This window comes from Jaculus jaculus, chromosome 7 (genome assembly GCF_020740685.1).
Source record: "Jaculus jaculus isolate mJacJac1 chromosome 7, mJacJac1.mat.Y.cur, whole genome shotgun sequence".
In the NCBI taxonomy this organism is placed as follows: domain Eukaryota; kingdom Metazoa; phylum Chordata; class Mammalia; order Rodentia; family Dipodidae; genus Jaculus; species Jaculus jaculus.
This window is the reverse complement of record NC_059108.1, coordinates 104,305,512-104,320,713: the sequence shown is the minus strand read 5'-3', so window position 1 is coordinate 104,320,713 and position 15,202 is coordinate 104,305,512. Positions and strand designations below refer to the sequence as shown.

The following is a 15,202-nucleotide window of genomic DNA, read 5'->3' as shown; positions in this document are numbered from 1 at the left end:
ATGTAATTGTATTGTAGAGCCGTAGCATTTGTTGGGGAGGTGAGGAGACTATGACTTTTTTTTTTTTTTTAAGAACTTTATTATATGAACATGTTACAACTGGTTAGGACCTCAATTTTTAAATTTTATTTCCAACTGTTCCTGGGTCGAAAATGTCAAACTAAAACAGGGCAAACCTCAAATAGCCACCATTCACAAAAAAAAAAAAAATCATTCTTTTTGGTTGTTTTTGTAAGTTTTTATAACAAATCACTTCTTACCATATAACCCTTGAGAATAGGTCCCAGCATACCAACAAATCCTTACTTAGTTCAAGTAACATAACGTGAGAAACTGCACTGTGTAATGTCTTTATTTTCTGCATATTAGTGCTTTACCAACACTACAACCATAAAGAACACAATTCCAAGTATCGTACTTTTTAGCTTGGGGAGATCACAGTCTACAGACTCATTTACTTATATTAGACAAGATTAACCTCATTTCAAAACTTACTGCAGTTTATAAATTCACATAAATACAGAAATTGATGCAATTAAAATCTTCAGGATTTTTTATTTTTAAATTATAACTTTTCTGCAGGCTATAATTACCTGCTCCATAATCACCAATGGTTATGGTTCAATTTAACTACATCAATTATAAATCTCTTATAATCCTTAAGTGTAAATGAAAATTACAATTTCTTTCCAAAAGGTTCAGGGTGTCCAAATTTCAAAAAAGTGTTTTCCCCTCCCACCTTTTCAGACATTTCAAATAAAACTAAAAATAACATCCCACCTGCAACATTCAGTAATAGCAATCATTTGATGTATAAAATTTTAACTATGCCCCCCAGTTATTTTAAGACACACACACAAAAAAAAATGGCTGCCTACCAATCTGTCTGTCACAAGTTAGAAACACTACATTTAAGATTTAACATGAGGGTTTCAAGTTTCCTCCAGTTTAGGCATTTATACCTTTGTGCTTATTTTGTTTCAGGATGTTACTATAGCTTTGATATTTGTATAACCCATGTTTATGTACCTTAAAATGTAATCATTTAAAATGCCAAGAGTTACATTTATGGTGGAACTGTGGGAATTTTAAAAAGCAACTAAAATGTTCTTAATTGTGTATCAGCCTAATTTCTAGATACTTCTAAGTAAAGTGAAACTGAAAACTACACTTTAGGTTGCATTTTCAATTCAAAAATCCCTCTGCATCAATAGGAGCCTGCAACATAGCACCTTTTCTCATCTGCTTTAAGGAAAATGTTTTGAGTTTTACTTTGAATAGTTGATTTTTGAATAGCCTAATGCTTCTCATACATCTTTGGTAAAAGCTCCATTATACATATGGCCAAAACTTGAAGGACTAATACTGTCCAACTTATATACCATGATATCCGGCTCAATTTTAATTTTCAGACACCCTCATAAACAAAACCACTCCACCTCTTCTGTATACTGCCCTTGCAGTCTACATTTCTGAAATTCCCTAAGTTTAATTCCTTGAGGATCACTAAAATTAATCCTTAAGGCTATGTGAGAACCAAATGCTGCTTCAAAATTCTGAATCAAGCATTAACATTTGGTTCAAAATATTATCATAGTGGTCTCAATCTAGTTACTGGTCCTAACCAGCTAATCACGTTAAGATCTGGATATCTATCACCAGTGATCGCAATGCTTACCCTTGAAAAATAAGTTTACATTCATTGTCATCTGCAGGTTCACTCTTCATCCTACTTCCCCTTTGTCTTCCCTCAAGTCTATAGAGCACTCATTCATCACATTTCCTTCCTTAAAGATAGTGTACTACTGAACCAACAGGGTAACTATTTGCATGAGTTAATCCTACAATCAAGCAAAACTAAATACTTTGTTTTATATATAAAAACATTTTTCCAGTGTTCTAATTAATGGAGATGTGGACCACCCATCTAAAAACATGATATATCTTAAGCTTAATCAGCTGCTGTAATGTGAAAACAGGAATGTTTATTTTTCCAACTAGGTAAAAGGTGCATAATAGCTTGAATTGTTAAATGTTTTAAGTAATAACCAAACTGTTTTAGTAATTTTTAAAACTACTCATCTTAGGCATTTGAAACGAGAGTATATATTCCAGGTTTGCCCAAAAGTCACTTAAAATTTCTACAAATATTTCAGCTGTGTGTAGAACACACCATTATTGCTCCATTTTCTGGAAATTGTCTATTTTTTAAAGGTAAGAGGGAAAACAGCAAAGTTACTAACTCTGCAGTGAAAAATTTCTGCGTCCTTGGCAAGTTACACTTTTATGTTCTATGCGGCTTAAATTAGCTATATTAAGGAGAAACTTGGGTTTTATTCATACTCATGCACGATGTATGTTTCAGAACTTAATAGCTGACATTTCAAAGAACTTCTTACATTACCTGTTTAACATACTGATGTGCAACTGGAACATATTACACTGGTATTACTCATTATTTGCCACTGTGGCTTTCACCATACTGGTCTTAGATATAAAAGGTCACATTTGAAATTACTAAGTTAGAGCTAATAAGGGAGGGGGGAAGGCCTTAAATATAAAAGACAAACGGCAGTTTGATTAAGCAATAATTTTCAGTTTACTAGATGAAACAGACTTGCAACATAGTCTGCATGAATGCAAAATAAGCCATCTACAGCAAGTGATAAGGAAACTGGGCAAAAAGGAAAAAAGCATACATTGGGGGGAAAAAAGATTCGCTCGAAATAAAAAAATCAAACCATTATTATAAAGGACTTTACCAAGAGCTGCTATATTTCCCCCACCCCATTTGCTGGAAGTCACCAAGAGCATCTAGCACTGTGTTCATGTCAAATGTCAGATCAGAACATCCTAAGGCAAAGCAACAAAGAAAAAAAAAAAAAGAAGAAGAAAGAAACAAAGAAAGAAAACCCCCCAACCCCACTAAACCATAGAACAGTAACTCCAGAGTTCAAATTCAAAAGAAGAGAAAGTGGCAATTGAAAGAGGTGGTGATGGTGGCGATAATCCTATGAATGGGTTTTTGATTTCTCTCCTTCCGGGAGATGGGTGGAGAATGCTCATTAAGATTTATAGTTAGAGGTTAACCATGTGAGCCCCTCATAGAGTCCGTCCCCTGAGGTGGCACAGGAGGGCTGCACATACCAGTTCCTGTCCCGAATCCGGGTCAGGCCCAGTTTCTCCTGGATCTCGTGGGGTTTCATGGCATCAGGCAGGTCCTGCTTGTTGGCGAAGATGAGGATTATGGCGTCCCTCATCTCCCGGTCATTGATAATGCGGTGCAGCTCCTGGCGGGCCTCGTCGATGCGGTCGCGGTCGGCGCAGTCCACTACGAAGATCAGACCCTGGGTCCCGGTGTAGTAATGCCGCCAGAGCGGCCGGATTTTGTCCTGGCCGCCCACATCCCACACGTTGAACTTGACGTTTTTGTAAGTCACCGTCTCCACGTTGAAACCCACCGTGGGGATGGTGGTCACCGACTGGCCCAGCTTCAACTTGTACAGGATCGTGGTCTTGCCGGCTGCGTCCAGGCCCAACATGAGGATCCGCATTTCCTTGTTCCCGAAGATTTTGGATAGCACCTTCCCCATCGTGTCGGAGGAACCGGGGCCGGGGGCATTCAGGTGTCCCGGGTCCCCCTCAACCTACCGCGCCGCCGCTGCCTCCGCCAAAACCGAAACGAAGCCTCCTGGCCGCGAGGACGCCCGTGCGGCCTGCGTGCAAGTTGCCTCCCGGGGGCAGGGGCCTGGACGCGCGCTCACTCGGGCATCACCGGCCGGACACACAACTTGAAGCCTCGTGCCCCCGCCGTCGCCGCCGCCGGGAGCCCTGAGTCGGCGCTGGGCGAGCCGCCGCCCTGCTTGAGGCGCGGCCCGGCCCGGCCCGGAACTGCCCTTCCCCCCGCAGGCGCCGCGCCGCCGCGGCTCACGCTCCTTCGCGGCCCGCCGCGGGAGAACGCGGTCCTCCGGCCCGCGAGCACCGGAGGGCACCACCGACCCGGGTCACCCGAGGAGGAGCGTGGCTCGGGCGCCCCGTCAGCTCATGGATCCTCGCGGGAACTCGGGGCGCTGCCTGCAGGGACACAGAGAGGGGAGAAGGGAGTTACCGCCACAGCTCTGCAGAGAAACAGGGGGTCGCGACGACCCGCCTTTCCAGCTCGGCCCCGCCGCGGGCTTTTACCTCCAGCCGCCGCCCGGAGCGCGGACTACCTCCGGCCTCGTCCACCTCCTCCGCCCAGCTCTGCCGCCGCCGCCGCCGCCGGAAAAGGCGCCGAGGAAACCGCCTCACTTCCCCTCCCAACCACGCAGGCGCGCCAGACGCCGACCGTTCGGACCAGAGCGACCTCTGTAAGGAGAGTGGCCCGCGCGCATTGACGTCACGGGCGCCACGCGCCCAGGGGGCGGGGCTACGGCGTCCTGAAGGGCTCATAGGCGCGGGCCGCGCGGAGCCCGCCAATCTCGGACGGAACCCTCGCCCACCTGTCGCTGTCCTAATGTCTCCCCTGGCTTCCGCCTCCGCGCCTTCTGCTGAAGCAGGGGAGCAGTCCACCGGGTGGAGGGCTTCACAGGGTGGGGGACCCCGGGCGGCAGCGCTGAGCTGCTTCCGGGCCCGAGTTCCCTCCAGCTCGCCCCAGCGTTGGCGCGCCCCGGCTCCCTTCCTCTCCAGCCCCATTTTGACTTCTTTTATGGCCGGAGTTGTGAGTGTCCTCGGAGACACGTGCGAGGACAGTGTTCCGCGTGCAGTCTGCTACTCAGGGCACACAGCACTCTGACTTGGTGTGGGTTCTTTGAAGCCCTCCCTTTGGCTGTTGGACCCTTGTCTGTGTATCTCCTCCGAACCAAACCACGTTTCTTAAAAAATTAGGGTATGAGCCGAGCGTGGCGGCGCACGCCTTTAATCCCAGCACTCGGGAGGCAGAGGTAGGAGGATCTCCATGAGTTCGAGGCCACCCTGAGACTACAGAGTGAATTCCAGGTCAGCCTGGGCTAGAGTAAAACCCTACCTCGAAAACCCAAAAAAATAATAATAATAGGGTAGTAAAAGTTCCTGAATCCGTTTTTTTAATTGTTGTTTTGGGGGGGCGGTTGTTTGGTTGGTTGTTTTTGAGGTAGGTTCTCCTTCCTCTGCCTCCTGAGTGCTGGGATTAAAGGCCTGTGCCACCACGCCTGGCTTTTTTTAAAAAACTTTTTTTTTTAATGTGGAAACTTTATGCTTAAATATTACCTTTTTTGTGTGATTAGTAACTTCTCACTCACCCACCCTGTCTTAGCTTTAAGACTCAAGGGTGTTAGCAAAGGATTTAGAATCAAAGACCACAGGTACAAACATGCTACATCTGGTTACTCAACCCTGCTGAGTTTATCTTCTGTGCTGAAAGTGACCTTGCAAAGCCTGGCGTGGTGGTGCACACCCTTGCACACCTTTAATACCAGCACTACGGAGGCAGAGGTAGGAGAATCACCCTGAGTTCCAGACCAGCTGGGAGTGAGTGACAGGTCAACCTGGGCTACAGTGAGACCTCAAAAAAGAAAGCAAGTGGCCGTGGTGGCACATGCTTTTAATTCCAGCATTCAGAGGGCAGAGGTAGGAGGATCTCTGAGTTCGAGGCCACCCTGAGGTCAACCTGGCCTAGAGTGAGACCCTACCCTGAAAAACCAAAAGAAAAAAAGAAGAAAACAAGTGGTAGTACACACCTTTACTAGGTCCTCTTAAACTCCGGATACGTGTGTCACTTTGTATTTAGCTTTGTGGGTACTGGGGAATCAAACCTGGGTCATTAGTCTTTGCAGACAAATGCCTTAACCACTGAGCCATCTCTGCAGCTCCGCATTTTGTGTTTTGAGACAGGATCTCATGTAACCCAGGTTGGCCTTGGTTTTGATATGTAGCTGAAAGTGATCTTGACCCCCTGATCCTCTTGTCTCTGCTTCCTGATTAGTGGGATTACATTCCTGTGTACCACCATGTTCAATTTATGCAGGGCTGGGGACTGAACCCAGGGCTTCATGCATGCACTCTACTAGGCTACATTCCCAGCTCTGTGAAGAGTAAGTTTTTGTTTGTTATTGTTGTTTGGGTATTTTTTTTAATAAATAAATGGACTTTATTAAATTAAAATGCGTCTGCATACTATAGGAAACTGTCAACATAATGAGAATGCTGTTCACGACCTGGGAAAATATTTGCAAACCCGATATATGATAACACTATCCAAGATTTACAAAGAACAGTTATAATATAGTTGCAACAATAATGCTGACCTCATTAAAAACAGAGCCTTTCCAAATGAAAACATTCAATGGTGGTCAGTTATGTAAAAATTTCTCAAAATAACTCATTATCAAGGAAATTACAATTAATATCACCAAGAGATATCACCTCCCTAGAATGAGTATGATTATTATCCAAAATACAAAAGTTAACTGCTGACCACAGTGAAGAGAAAGGAGAAAAGCTGTGTACAGTTGGTGGGAAATTAGATTGTTATAGCCATTATTTTTAAAATAACCAAGAGCAAATTAAAATAGAGTTATAATACAACCAGTTGTCTTTATTCTTGTTGTATGCCCAAAAATTATGAATAAACTCCTCCTTAAAGAAATCTAGACTACTGTATTTGTTGCAACATTATTTACAATACACAAGATAAGAACGCAACATAAATGTTCATTGACAAATCAATGGATAAATTATATATAATTTTGGGGGGAGGGAGGGTATTACCATGGGATATTTTTTATAATCATGGAAAATGTTAATAAAAATTGAGAAGAAATATAGCAAATAAAACCATATCAGAAAGAAAAATATATATATATAATTTAACTTTAGAAATAACATTTGGGGGTGAGAGAGATGGCTGAGTGGGCAAAAGACCTTGCTGCACAAACATGAGGGCCTGAATTAGATCACCAGAACCCACATATAAATCCAGGCCAGACTGCATATGCATGTAACTCTAGTGCTAGGGACTGAGGGTTTGGAGGATCACTGGGGCTACTGGTCACCCAGTCAAATCCAAAAATGGAACACTAAAGATTCAGAGACAGACTGTGTCTCAGGCAAATAAAGTAGAAGAGGGATGGGCGGAGAAAGACACCTGATGTCTTTCTCTGGCATGTGCACGGTACATGGGCTCATTCATCTGTACACACATGTGAATTCACAGCATGTTTGGTTTTTTGAGGTAGGGTCTCTCTCTGGTCCAGGCTGACCTGAAATTAACTATGTAGTCTTAAGATGGCCTCGTACTCATGGAGATCCTGCCTTTGCCTCCCAAGTGCTGGGATTAAAGGTTTGCACCACCAGACCTGACTGAAGAGTAGTTTTTAATATGGACAACTGCATACATGTATAGGATGTATTTTGATCATATTCAATCCCTTTACCTTCTCTTATCCTCTCTTTTCCTACTAAACATTACCGACTAGTTCGTTTCCTACTTTCATGTCTTTTTGTGTGTGTGACCCACTAAGTTAAGTTAGGGCTACATGCTTAAGCATGGGTGTATGTGGGGAAGGAGGGCTCTTTATTGGCAATTTACCAGTGGCTATTTCACTGAAGAACATTACTTCCCACCCCCAGCAACCATTGACTTCCAAAAGTAGCCAGGTGTGGTGGTGCACGCTTTTAACACCAGCACTTGGGAGGCAGAGGTGGTAGGATCACCATGAGTTCAAGGCCACCCTGAGAATACATAGTGAATTCCAGGTCAGCCTGGGCTACAGCAAGACCCTAACTCGAAAAAAAAAATTTTTTTTCAAAAGCTTCCCTGGGAGGAATGGAGTCTAATGAGCCCCTCCCTGATATATGGTAGAATAAATGTTGATGGGTTCAATCTTGCACAGGAAACCACAGCTGCTGTGAGTTCATACGTAGAAAGGCCACATTGTTGTGCCCAGAAGACAACACTTCTCCCCATCCTCCAGCTCTTCCATTCTGCCTGCCCCTCTTACCCCAGTGATCCCTAAGGGGTTGTCAGAAGAGTACTTATTTATTTGAGGGAGAGGTGAAGAGACAGAGAGAATGAGAATGAGAATGGGCGCGCCAGGGCCTCCAGCCACTGCAAACAAACTCAGACATATGCACTAGCTTGTGGATCTGGCTTGTGAGGGTACTGGGGAATTGAACCTAGATCCTTAGGCTTCACAAGCAAGTGCCTTAATCATTGAGTCATCTCTCCAGCCTCCAGAAGAGTATTTTAAGCCACATGAAGATGATTATTTCAGTCTAACCTGACAATGAGCTTATAATACTCTGAGCTAATCTAAACAGAACAGAGAGGCTCCATCATTCACACGGTTTAATGGCTTACTACTCCAACCTCATCATTAAGCAATGAAACAGCAGTGTACTAGGTCTGTGTAGTTTCGGTTGTTGGGCCTGTGCTGTCAGTCCCTGGGTGGTCAGTCAGACACAGGGGCGTTCCAGTTGCTGTGTCTTGGTGTTGATGTGCTACCCAGGAGGAATCATAAGGGACACCAAAGCTCTGAGGACTGAGTTCCTTGTAATTCCTATAGACATTCCAGCTTAACGTTTCTCTTATGTATTTATTTATTTTGGTTTTTCCGAGGTAGGATCTCACACTAGCCCAGGCTGACCTGGAATTCACTTTGTAGTCTCAGGATGGCTTTGATCTCATGGAAATCTTCCTACCTCTGCCTCCCGAGTGCTGGGATTAAAGGTGTGTGCCACCACGTCTGGCTACTTTTTAATATTTTATTTATTTATTCATTTATTTGAGAGAGAGTGAGGGAGAGAATGACATACACAGAGAGAGAGAGAGAGAATGGGCATGCCAGGACCTCTAACTACTGCAAACAACTCCAGATGTATGTGCCACTTTGTGCATCTGGCTTACGTGGGTCCTGGGAAATCAAACCTGGGTGCTTAGGCTTTGCAGGAAAGCACCTTAACTGCTGAGCCATCTTTCCAGCCCCCAGATTAACATTTCTTTTTTTATTTTATTTTTATTTATTTGAGAGAGGAAGAGAGAGACAGAGAAAGAGGGAAAGAATGGGCATGCCAGGGCCTCTAGCCATTGCAAATGAACCCCAGACACATGCACCACAACATGCATCTGGATTACATGGGGTCTGGAGAACGGAACTTGGGTCTTTAGGCTTCACAGGCAAGTGCCTTAACTGCTAAGCCATCTCTCTAGGCCTAACATTTCTATTTTTTTAAATTTTTTGTTTGTTTATTTATTTATTTAGTTGAGAGTGACAGACGGAGAAAGAAGCAGATAGACAGAGAGAGAATGTGTGCCCCAGGGCCTCCAGCTACTGAAAATGAACTCCAGATGCATACGCCACCTTGTGCATCTGGCTAACGTGGGTCCTGAGGGATCAAGCCTCGGACAGGGGTCCTTAGGCTTCACAGGCAAGCACTTAACCACTAAGCCATCTCTCCAGCCCGGTCTAACATTTATTGATGTTCATGTTTTTGTGTTTTCTTTCTGGTTTTGTTTTCTCTGGTAGCTATTTAATGAAGAAAGGATACAAAGCAAAACACTAAACAGTTAATAAGTTAAACATCCTATCAGTGCTCTATATTGCTTTTTTGCCTCTAGCATAGTATTTTTCACTTTATCTGCCTGGCTTACTTACTAGCTGGTTAAGGGATCAATTTCTCAAGGGCGTCCTTCTAGTAAGTGGCTTGGTGGTATACACACTTAAAACAGAATCCAGAAAAAAAAGGATTAATCTTTCAAATCTGAAAAAAAAATGTTAGTAAATGAGTACATTTACTGTCCATATACAAACATCTATAGAATAAAATAACTTTAATGCCATACAGTGCTTTTTTAAAGAGAAATAATAAATAAATTTTAAAAATGGAGATGAGGAAGAAAACAAAAAGAAAAATAAAGAAAGGTTATGGAAACAGAGAACTTGGAAATGCAAATTGATATGTCAGGTTAACAACTTTGCGTCCCAAAGGAAAAATTCCTTAGAAAAACATACCTAAGGGCTGGAGAGGTTTTTTAGCAGTTAAGATGCTTGCCAGCAAAGCCAAAGGTCCCAGGTTCAATTCCCAATACCCGCGTAAAGCCGGATGCACAAGGTCGCACATGCGTCTGGACTTCTTTGCAATGGCTAGAGGCCCTGGCACATCCATTCTTTCTGTCTCTCTATGTCCTCTGTCTCTCTCTCTTTCACTCATTCTCTCTCTCTCTCTCTCTCTCTCTCTCTCTCTGTCTCTCTGTCTCCCTGTCTCTCTGAAATAAATAAATTACAAAGATTTCAAAAATTTAAAAAAAAACTTCAGGCTGGGCATGGTGGCACACACCTTTAATCCCAGCACTCGGGAGGCGGAGGGAGGAGGACTGTAGTGAATTCAAGGCCACCCTGAGATAAAATAAAAAACAAACATACCCAGATAAATTCAGCTCAGAGGTGCATCCCAGTACTAGAGGGGTGAAGGTTAAGGAGAGTCAAAAGCTTGAAGTTGGGCTGGAAAGATGGTTTAGTGGTTAAAGGTGCTTGCCTGCAAACGCAAAGGGCCCAGGTTCGATTCCTCAGTACTCATGTAAGGAAGGTGGCACATGCATCTGGAGTTCATCTGTAGTGATCAAGGCCTTGGCATGCCCATTCTTATTCTCTCTCTCTGCCTCTCTCTTAAATATGTAAATTAAAAAACTATTTAATTTTGTTTGTTTGTTTGTTATTTGGTTTTTGTTTTTATTTTCGAGGTAGGGTCTCACTCTAACTCAGGCTGACCTGGAATCCACTATGTAGTCTCAGGGTAGCCTTGAACTGATGGCTATCCTCCTACCTCTGCCTCCTGAGTGCTGGGATCAAAGGTGTGCATCACCATGCCTGGCTCTAAAAAAATTTTTTTAATTTATTTATTACAGAAAAAGAGAGAGAGAGACTGCACACATCAGGGCCTCTAGCTATTACAAATGAACTCCAGACACATGCACCACCATGTGCATCTGGCTTATGTGGGATCTGGAGAATCGAATCTGGGTCCTTAGGCTTCACAGGCAAGGGCTTTAACTAAGCCATCTCTCCAGCCCTATTTTTTTTTTCAAGGCCATCCCTAGCTACATAGTGAGTTTATGCTGTATCTCTCTCCCTCTCTCTTCTCCTTCATCCCCTCCCTCCTCTCTCCTTTTGAGATTGATGCTGGAGGCTGACTAGGGCTTGTATGCTAGGCAAGTACCCTATCACTGAGCAATATCCTTAGGTATTTTGTTGTTGTTGTTGTTGTTGTTGTTTGAGAGAGAGAGGAGAGAGAATTGGTATGTTGGGCCTTAGCCACTGCAATCAAACTCCAGACACGTATGCCACCTCGTGTGTCTGTGGTTTCTAGGGAGTTGAACCTGGATAGGCTTCTCAGGCAAGTGCTTTAACTGCTAAGCCATCTCTCCAGCCCCCCCCCCCTTATTTTTTGAGACAACATCATACTACATAGCCCAGGCTTGCCTAATCTTCCTACCTCAGCCTGCCAAGTACTAGAATTTTAGGTATGCCCTACCATGCCTGCTACTAAGCAGAACAGACTCTGTCAGAGAGAGGGAGGGGGGAGGAAAAGAAAAAGAAAGAGCCATACCCAGGTACATCATGTGAGATTTTCTGCTTCATAACCTTTTTGAGTTTTTTTTTATAAGCATACACAGTATCTATACCAAGAAAAAACAATGGAGCAGCTTTTATGCTGTTCAGAACCTTTGAGCCACCAGTATGTAATTATGTGTAGTAGCTCGTACTCTAAGATACCGTTTTGAACACAGTAACTAAGATTTATGAGTGTGGAAATGGTTGTAAAATCATAGGTCAATGTTACATGGCTACAATGTTACAATTTAACAACAGCTTAGTTGAGCACAATTTATGGGTTTGTTTCCATTTCAAGTAAGAAAGATTTATATTGCAAGAGATTTGGAAAGACACTTGCTCAATTATATGTCCACAAATAATAGCTAAATCACATAGCCCATTGTGCTAAAGACTAGCTTCAGGGGTAATGTTACAATTTATTAAACTGGGGTCCATGGCATTGTGACCCCTGGTGAATATTAGGGCAGCAGTTCTGTGCTCTCCTCACTGTGGGAAGGAGGTCAACTATCCTGTGTGCCAACTTCCCAAATCAACTACATTAATGCCAGAAAAGGAAAACCCTACAGCCTTTGAAGCAGTTTCTAATGTTTGGCTTCATTTTCAAATGTAAAACCAGATCTTTCTGCTGCTTATTATATTTTTTAACATTATGGGTGGGGGAGGAGCTCATAATTTCAACATGCTTATAAAGTAGTAACCTTGGTGATATACTCTTGACCTGGAACTTTATAACAATTTTGATTATATCTTTAACAGTATATCAAAGATTCTAGGAATAGGGCATGCTCCTTGGGATGCCTTTGGCAACCAACACCTCCATTCAGAAAGTATAGGAGAAGAAGCCTTCTTTTCTTTTTTAAAAAATATTTTTTAAGCCAGGTGTGGTGGCACACGTCTTTAATCCCAGCACTCGGAAGGCAGAGGTAGGAGGATTGCCATGAGTTCAGGCCACCCTGAGACTCCATAGTGAATTCCAGGTCAGCCTGGGCTAGAGTGAGACCCTACCTCGAAAAACCAAGAAAAAAAAATATTTTTTAAATTTGTTTGAAGCATACACACACAGATTAGACACACCAGGGCCTCTAAACTAGTTGCCCAGATTCCATTCTACAGTACTCACATAAAGCTAGATGCACAAAGTGGCACATGCATCTGGAGTTCATTTACAGTGGTAAGAGGCCCTGGCATGGTATTCTCTCTCAAATAAATAATCCCAACACTTGGGAGACAGCAGTAGGATTGCCATGATTTTGAGGCCACCTTCAGACTACATAGTGAATTCCAGATCAGCCTGAACTACAGTGAAACCCTACCTCAGGGAAAGAAAAAAAAAAAAAAAAAAACCCTAGCCAGGTATAGTGACACATGCCTTTAGTTCTAGCACTCAGAAGGCTGAGGTAGGATTGCTATGAAATTGAGGCCAGCCTGGGGATACAAAATGAGTTCCAGGTCAGCATGGGCTAGAGTGAGACCCTGCCATGGAAGAAAAAATATTTTTTTTTTGGCCATGCCACCTGGACCATAGGTAGATTCATTGTTCTAATTAGCTAGTCTCCTTTCTTCCCTCCTTCCATCTCTCTTTTGAGATGCTGGGGACAGAACCTAGGTTTGCATGCTAGGCAAGTGCCCTATCACTGAGCAATATCCCCAGCTTCTTTTTCCTTTTTTTTTTTTTTAATTTTTATTTATTTATTTGAGAGCGGCAGACACAGAGAGAAAGACAGATAGAGGGAGAGAGAGAGAATGGGCGCGCCAGGGCTTCCAGCCTCTGCAAACAAACTCCAGACGCGTGCGCCCCCTTGTGCATCTGGCTAACGTGGGACCTGGGGAACCAAGCCTCGAACCGGGGTCCTTAGGCTTCACAGGCAAGCGCTTAACCGCTAAGCCATCTCTCCAGCCCTTCTTTTTCCTTTTGAAATAACATCTCAACACATAGCCCAGGGTTGCCTGAATCTTGGGATCCTCCTGCCTCAGCCTTCCAAGTCCCAAGATTATAGATGTGCACTATGACCATGCCTGGAACTAAGCATATTTGTTCCTGAGAATTTAGACTTAGATCTGAAGAAAGAGCATAGAAATCGGCCTCTACTTGGTGTCCCTGCATGCTTCTAACTAGGGGCTTTGTCACAGTGTATTCTTTGGATGCTGAGTGGCAACAGAAGCTAGTGACAGAAGCTGGGCTGGGGAGATGGCTCAGTGGGTAAAGTGTATGAGGACCTGAGCTCATAAGTTCCTGAACTCATGTAATATGTCAGGTGTGCACCTGTAATGCAGCACTGGGGGATCAAGACGTCCCTAGAGCTCACTGGCTTAGTCTCGCCAAATTGGTGAGCTCTAGGTTCAGCGAGAGATTCTGTCTTAAAGAGTAAGGTAGAAACAGCCGGGCGTGGTGGCGCACACCTTTAATCCCAGCACTTGGGAGGCAGAGGTAGGAGGATCGCTGTGAGTTCGAGGCCACCCTGAGACTCCATAGTGAATTCCAGGTCAGCCTGGGCTAGAGTGAAACCCTACCTCGAAAAACCATAAAAAAAAAAAAAAAAAGAGTAAGGTAGAGAGAGTCTGAGGAAGACAACAGATGCTGACCTCTGGTCTCTACATGATGCACACACATGTTTGCCCACGTACGTATGTACACATGCACAAGCATGCACAGTGCGCACACACACACCAAAAGAAAGAGGAAGGAAGGAAGAAAGAAACACATATGTGGAGAGAGCAGTGACTAACACCCACATTTCCAGATCCTTCCTTAGCCCAGTCTGCATGTCAATGTTTGAGTTTTATGAAGCAGGCTATATCTGCATATTACGTTACCTTTGTGCTAAAGCTACCCTATCTGTTACTTATAAACAAACATTATAGATTTACAAAACACAGCAAGGAAAAATATGTGCAGGCATAACAAAAATTTTAACATCAAAACAAATATATAAAGCTTGGTGTGGCTGTGTTATGCTTGTAATCCAGCACTCAAGAGGCTAAAGCAGAAGGTTTAAGAGTTTAAGGCCAATCTGGTCTACATCGTGAGACCCTACCTGGAAAAAAATAAAAGAGCTGATAATGTGTCATAGGTCTGTGTTGTAGTCAGCTTCGCACTGCTGGGATGAACATCCAAACCGGACAGTTTATGTGAGATGTCAAGCTTACAGATCCAGGGGAAGTTCCATCAAATGGAGGAGGAAACTAGTTCCCATTCATAAATCCACACAGAAAGTCACCAACAAACAGCCAGCACCACAAGCAAGCACAGCCAGAGCACGAAAACCTCTCTGCATGCCTTTTGGCTGGAATTCAAATCCTTCCCCAGTCACTCCTCTCCTTCCCCGCACAGTTAGGGGCTGAAGCTGCAAATGCAAAATTTTGCAAGTAAATTTTATTTTTATTTATTTATTTCAAAGAGAGAGCAGCACAGAGACATCACCTCTCCCCCACCCCCAATAATGCATAACCCACAATCTCCATGGGGTTGACCTGCATCCCCAATGAGGAAGGCCTCTTCAGAAAATGAGTTGGGAGGAGGGAAAGGATGGTACCAACATGTGTTGTTTCCATACAAAATATGTCCATATCTAATAGAGAGAGAGAGAGAGAGAGAGGAGCAGGTAAAGAATGGGCGCTCCATGGACTCTAGC

General features: G+C 43.7%; 1 protein-coding gene across 1 annotated transcript; it reads right to left on the bottom strand.

Annotated features, from left to right (window-relative positions):
- Positions 1-334: 334 nt before the first annotated feature.
- Arf6 (ADP ribosylation factor 6) lies at positions 335-3,788 on the bottom strand. The gene has a single exon (XM_004649160.2). The coding sequence runs from the start codon at positions 3,591-3,593 to the stop codon at positions 3,066-3,068; it is 528 nt and encodes a 175-aa protein (XP_004649217.1). The 5' UTR covers positions 3,594-3,788; the 3' UTR covers positions 335-3,065.
- Positions 3,789-15,202: the final 11,414 nt, after the last annotated feature.

Excerpts from the sequence above, each read along its gene's own strand:
- Arf6 (XM_004649160.2), bottom strand. The coding sequence starts at position 3,593 with ATGGGGAAGGTGCTATCCAAAATCTTCGGGAACAAGGAAATGCGGATC.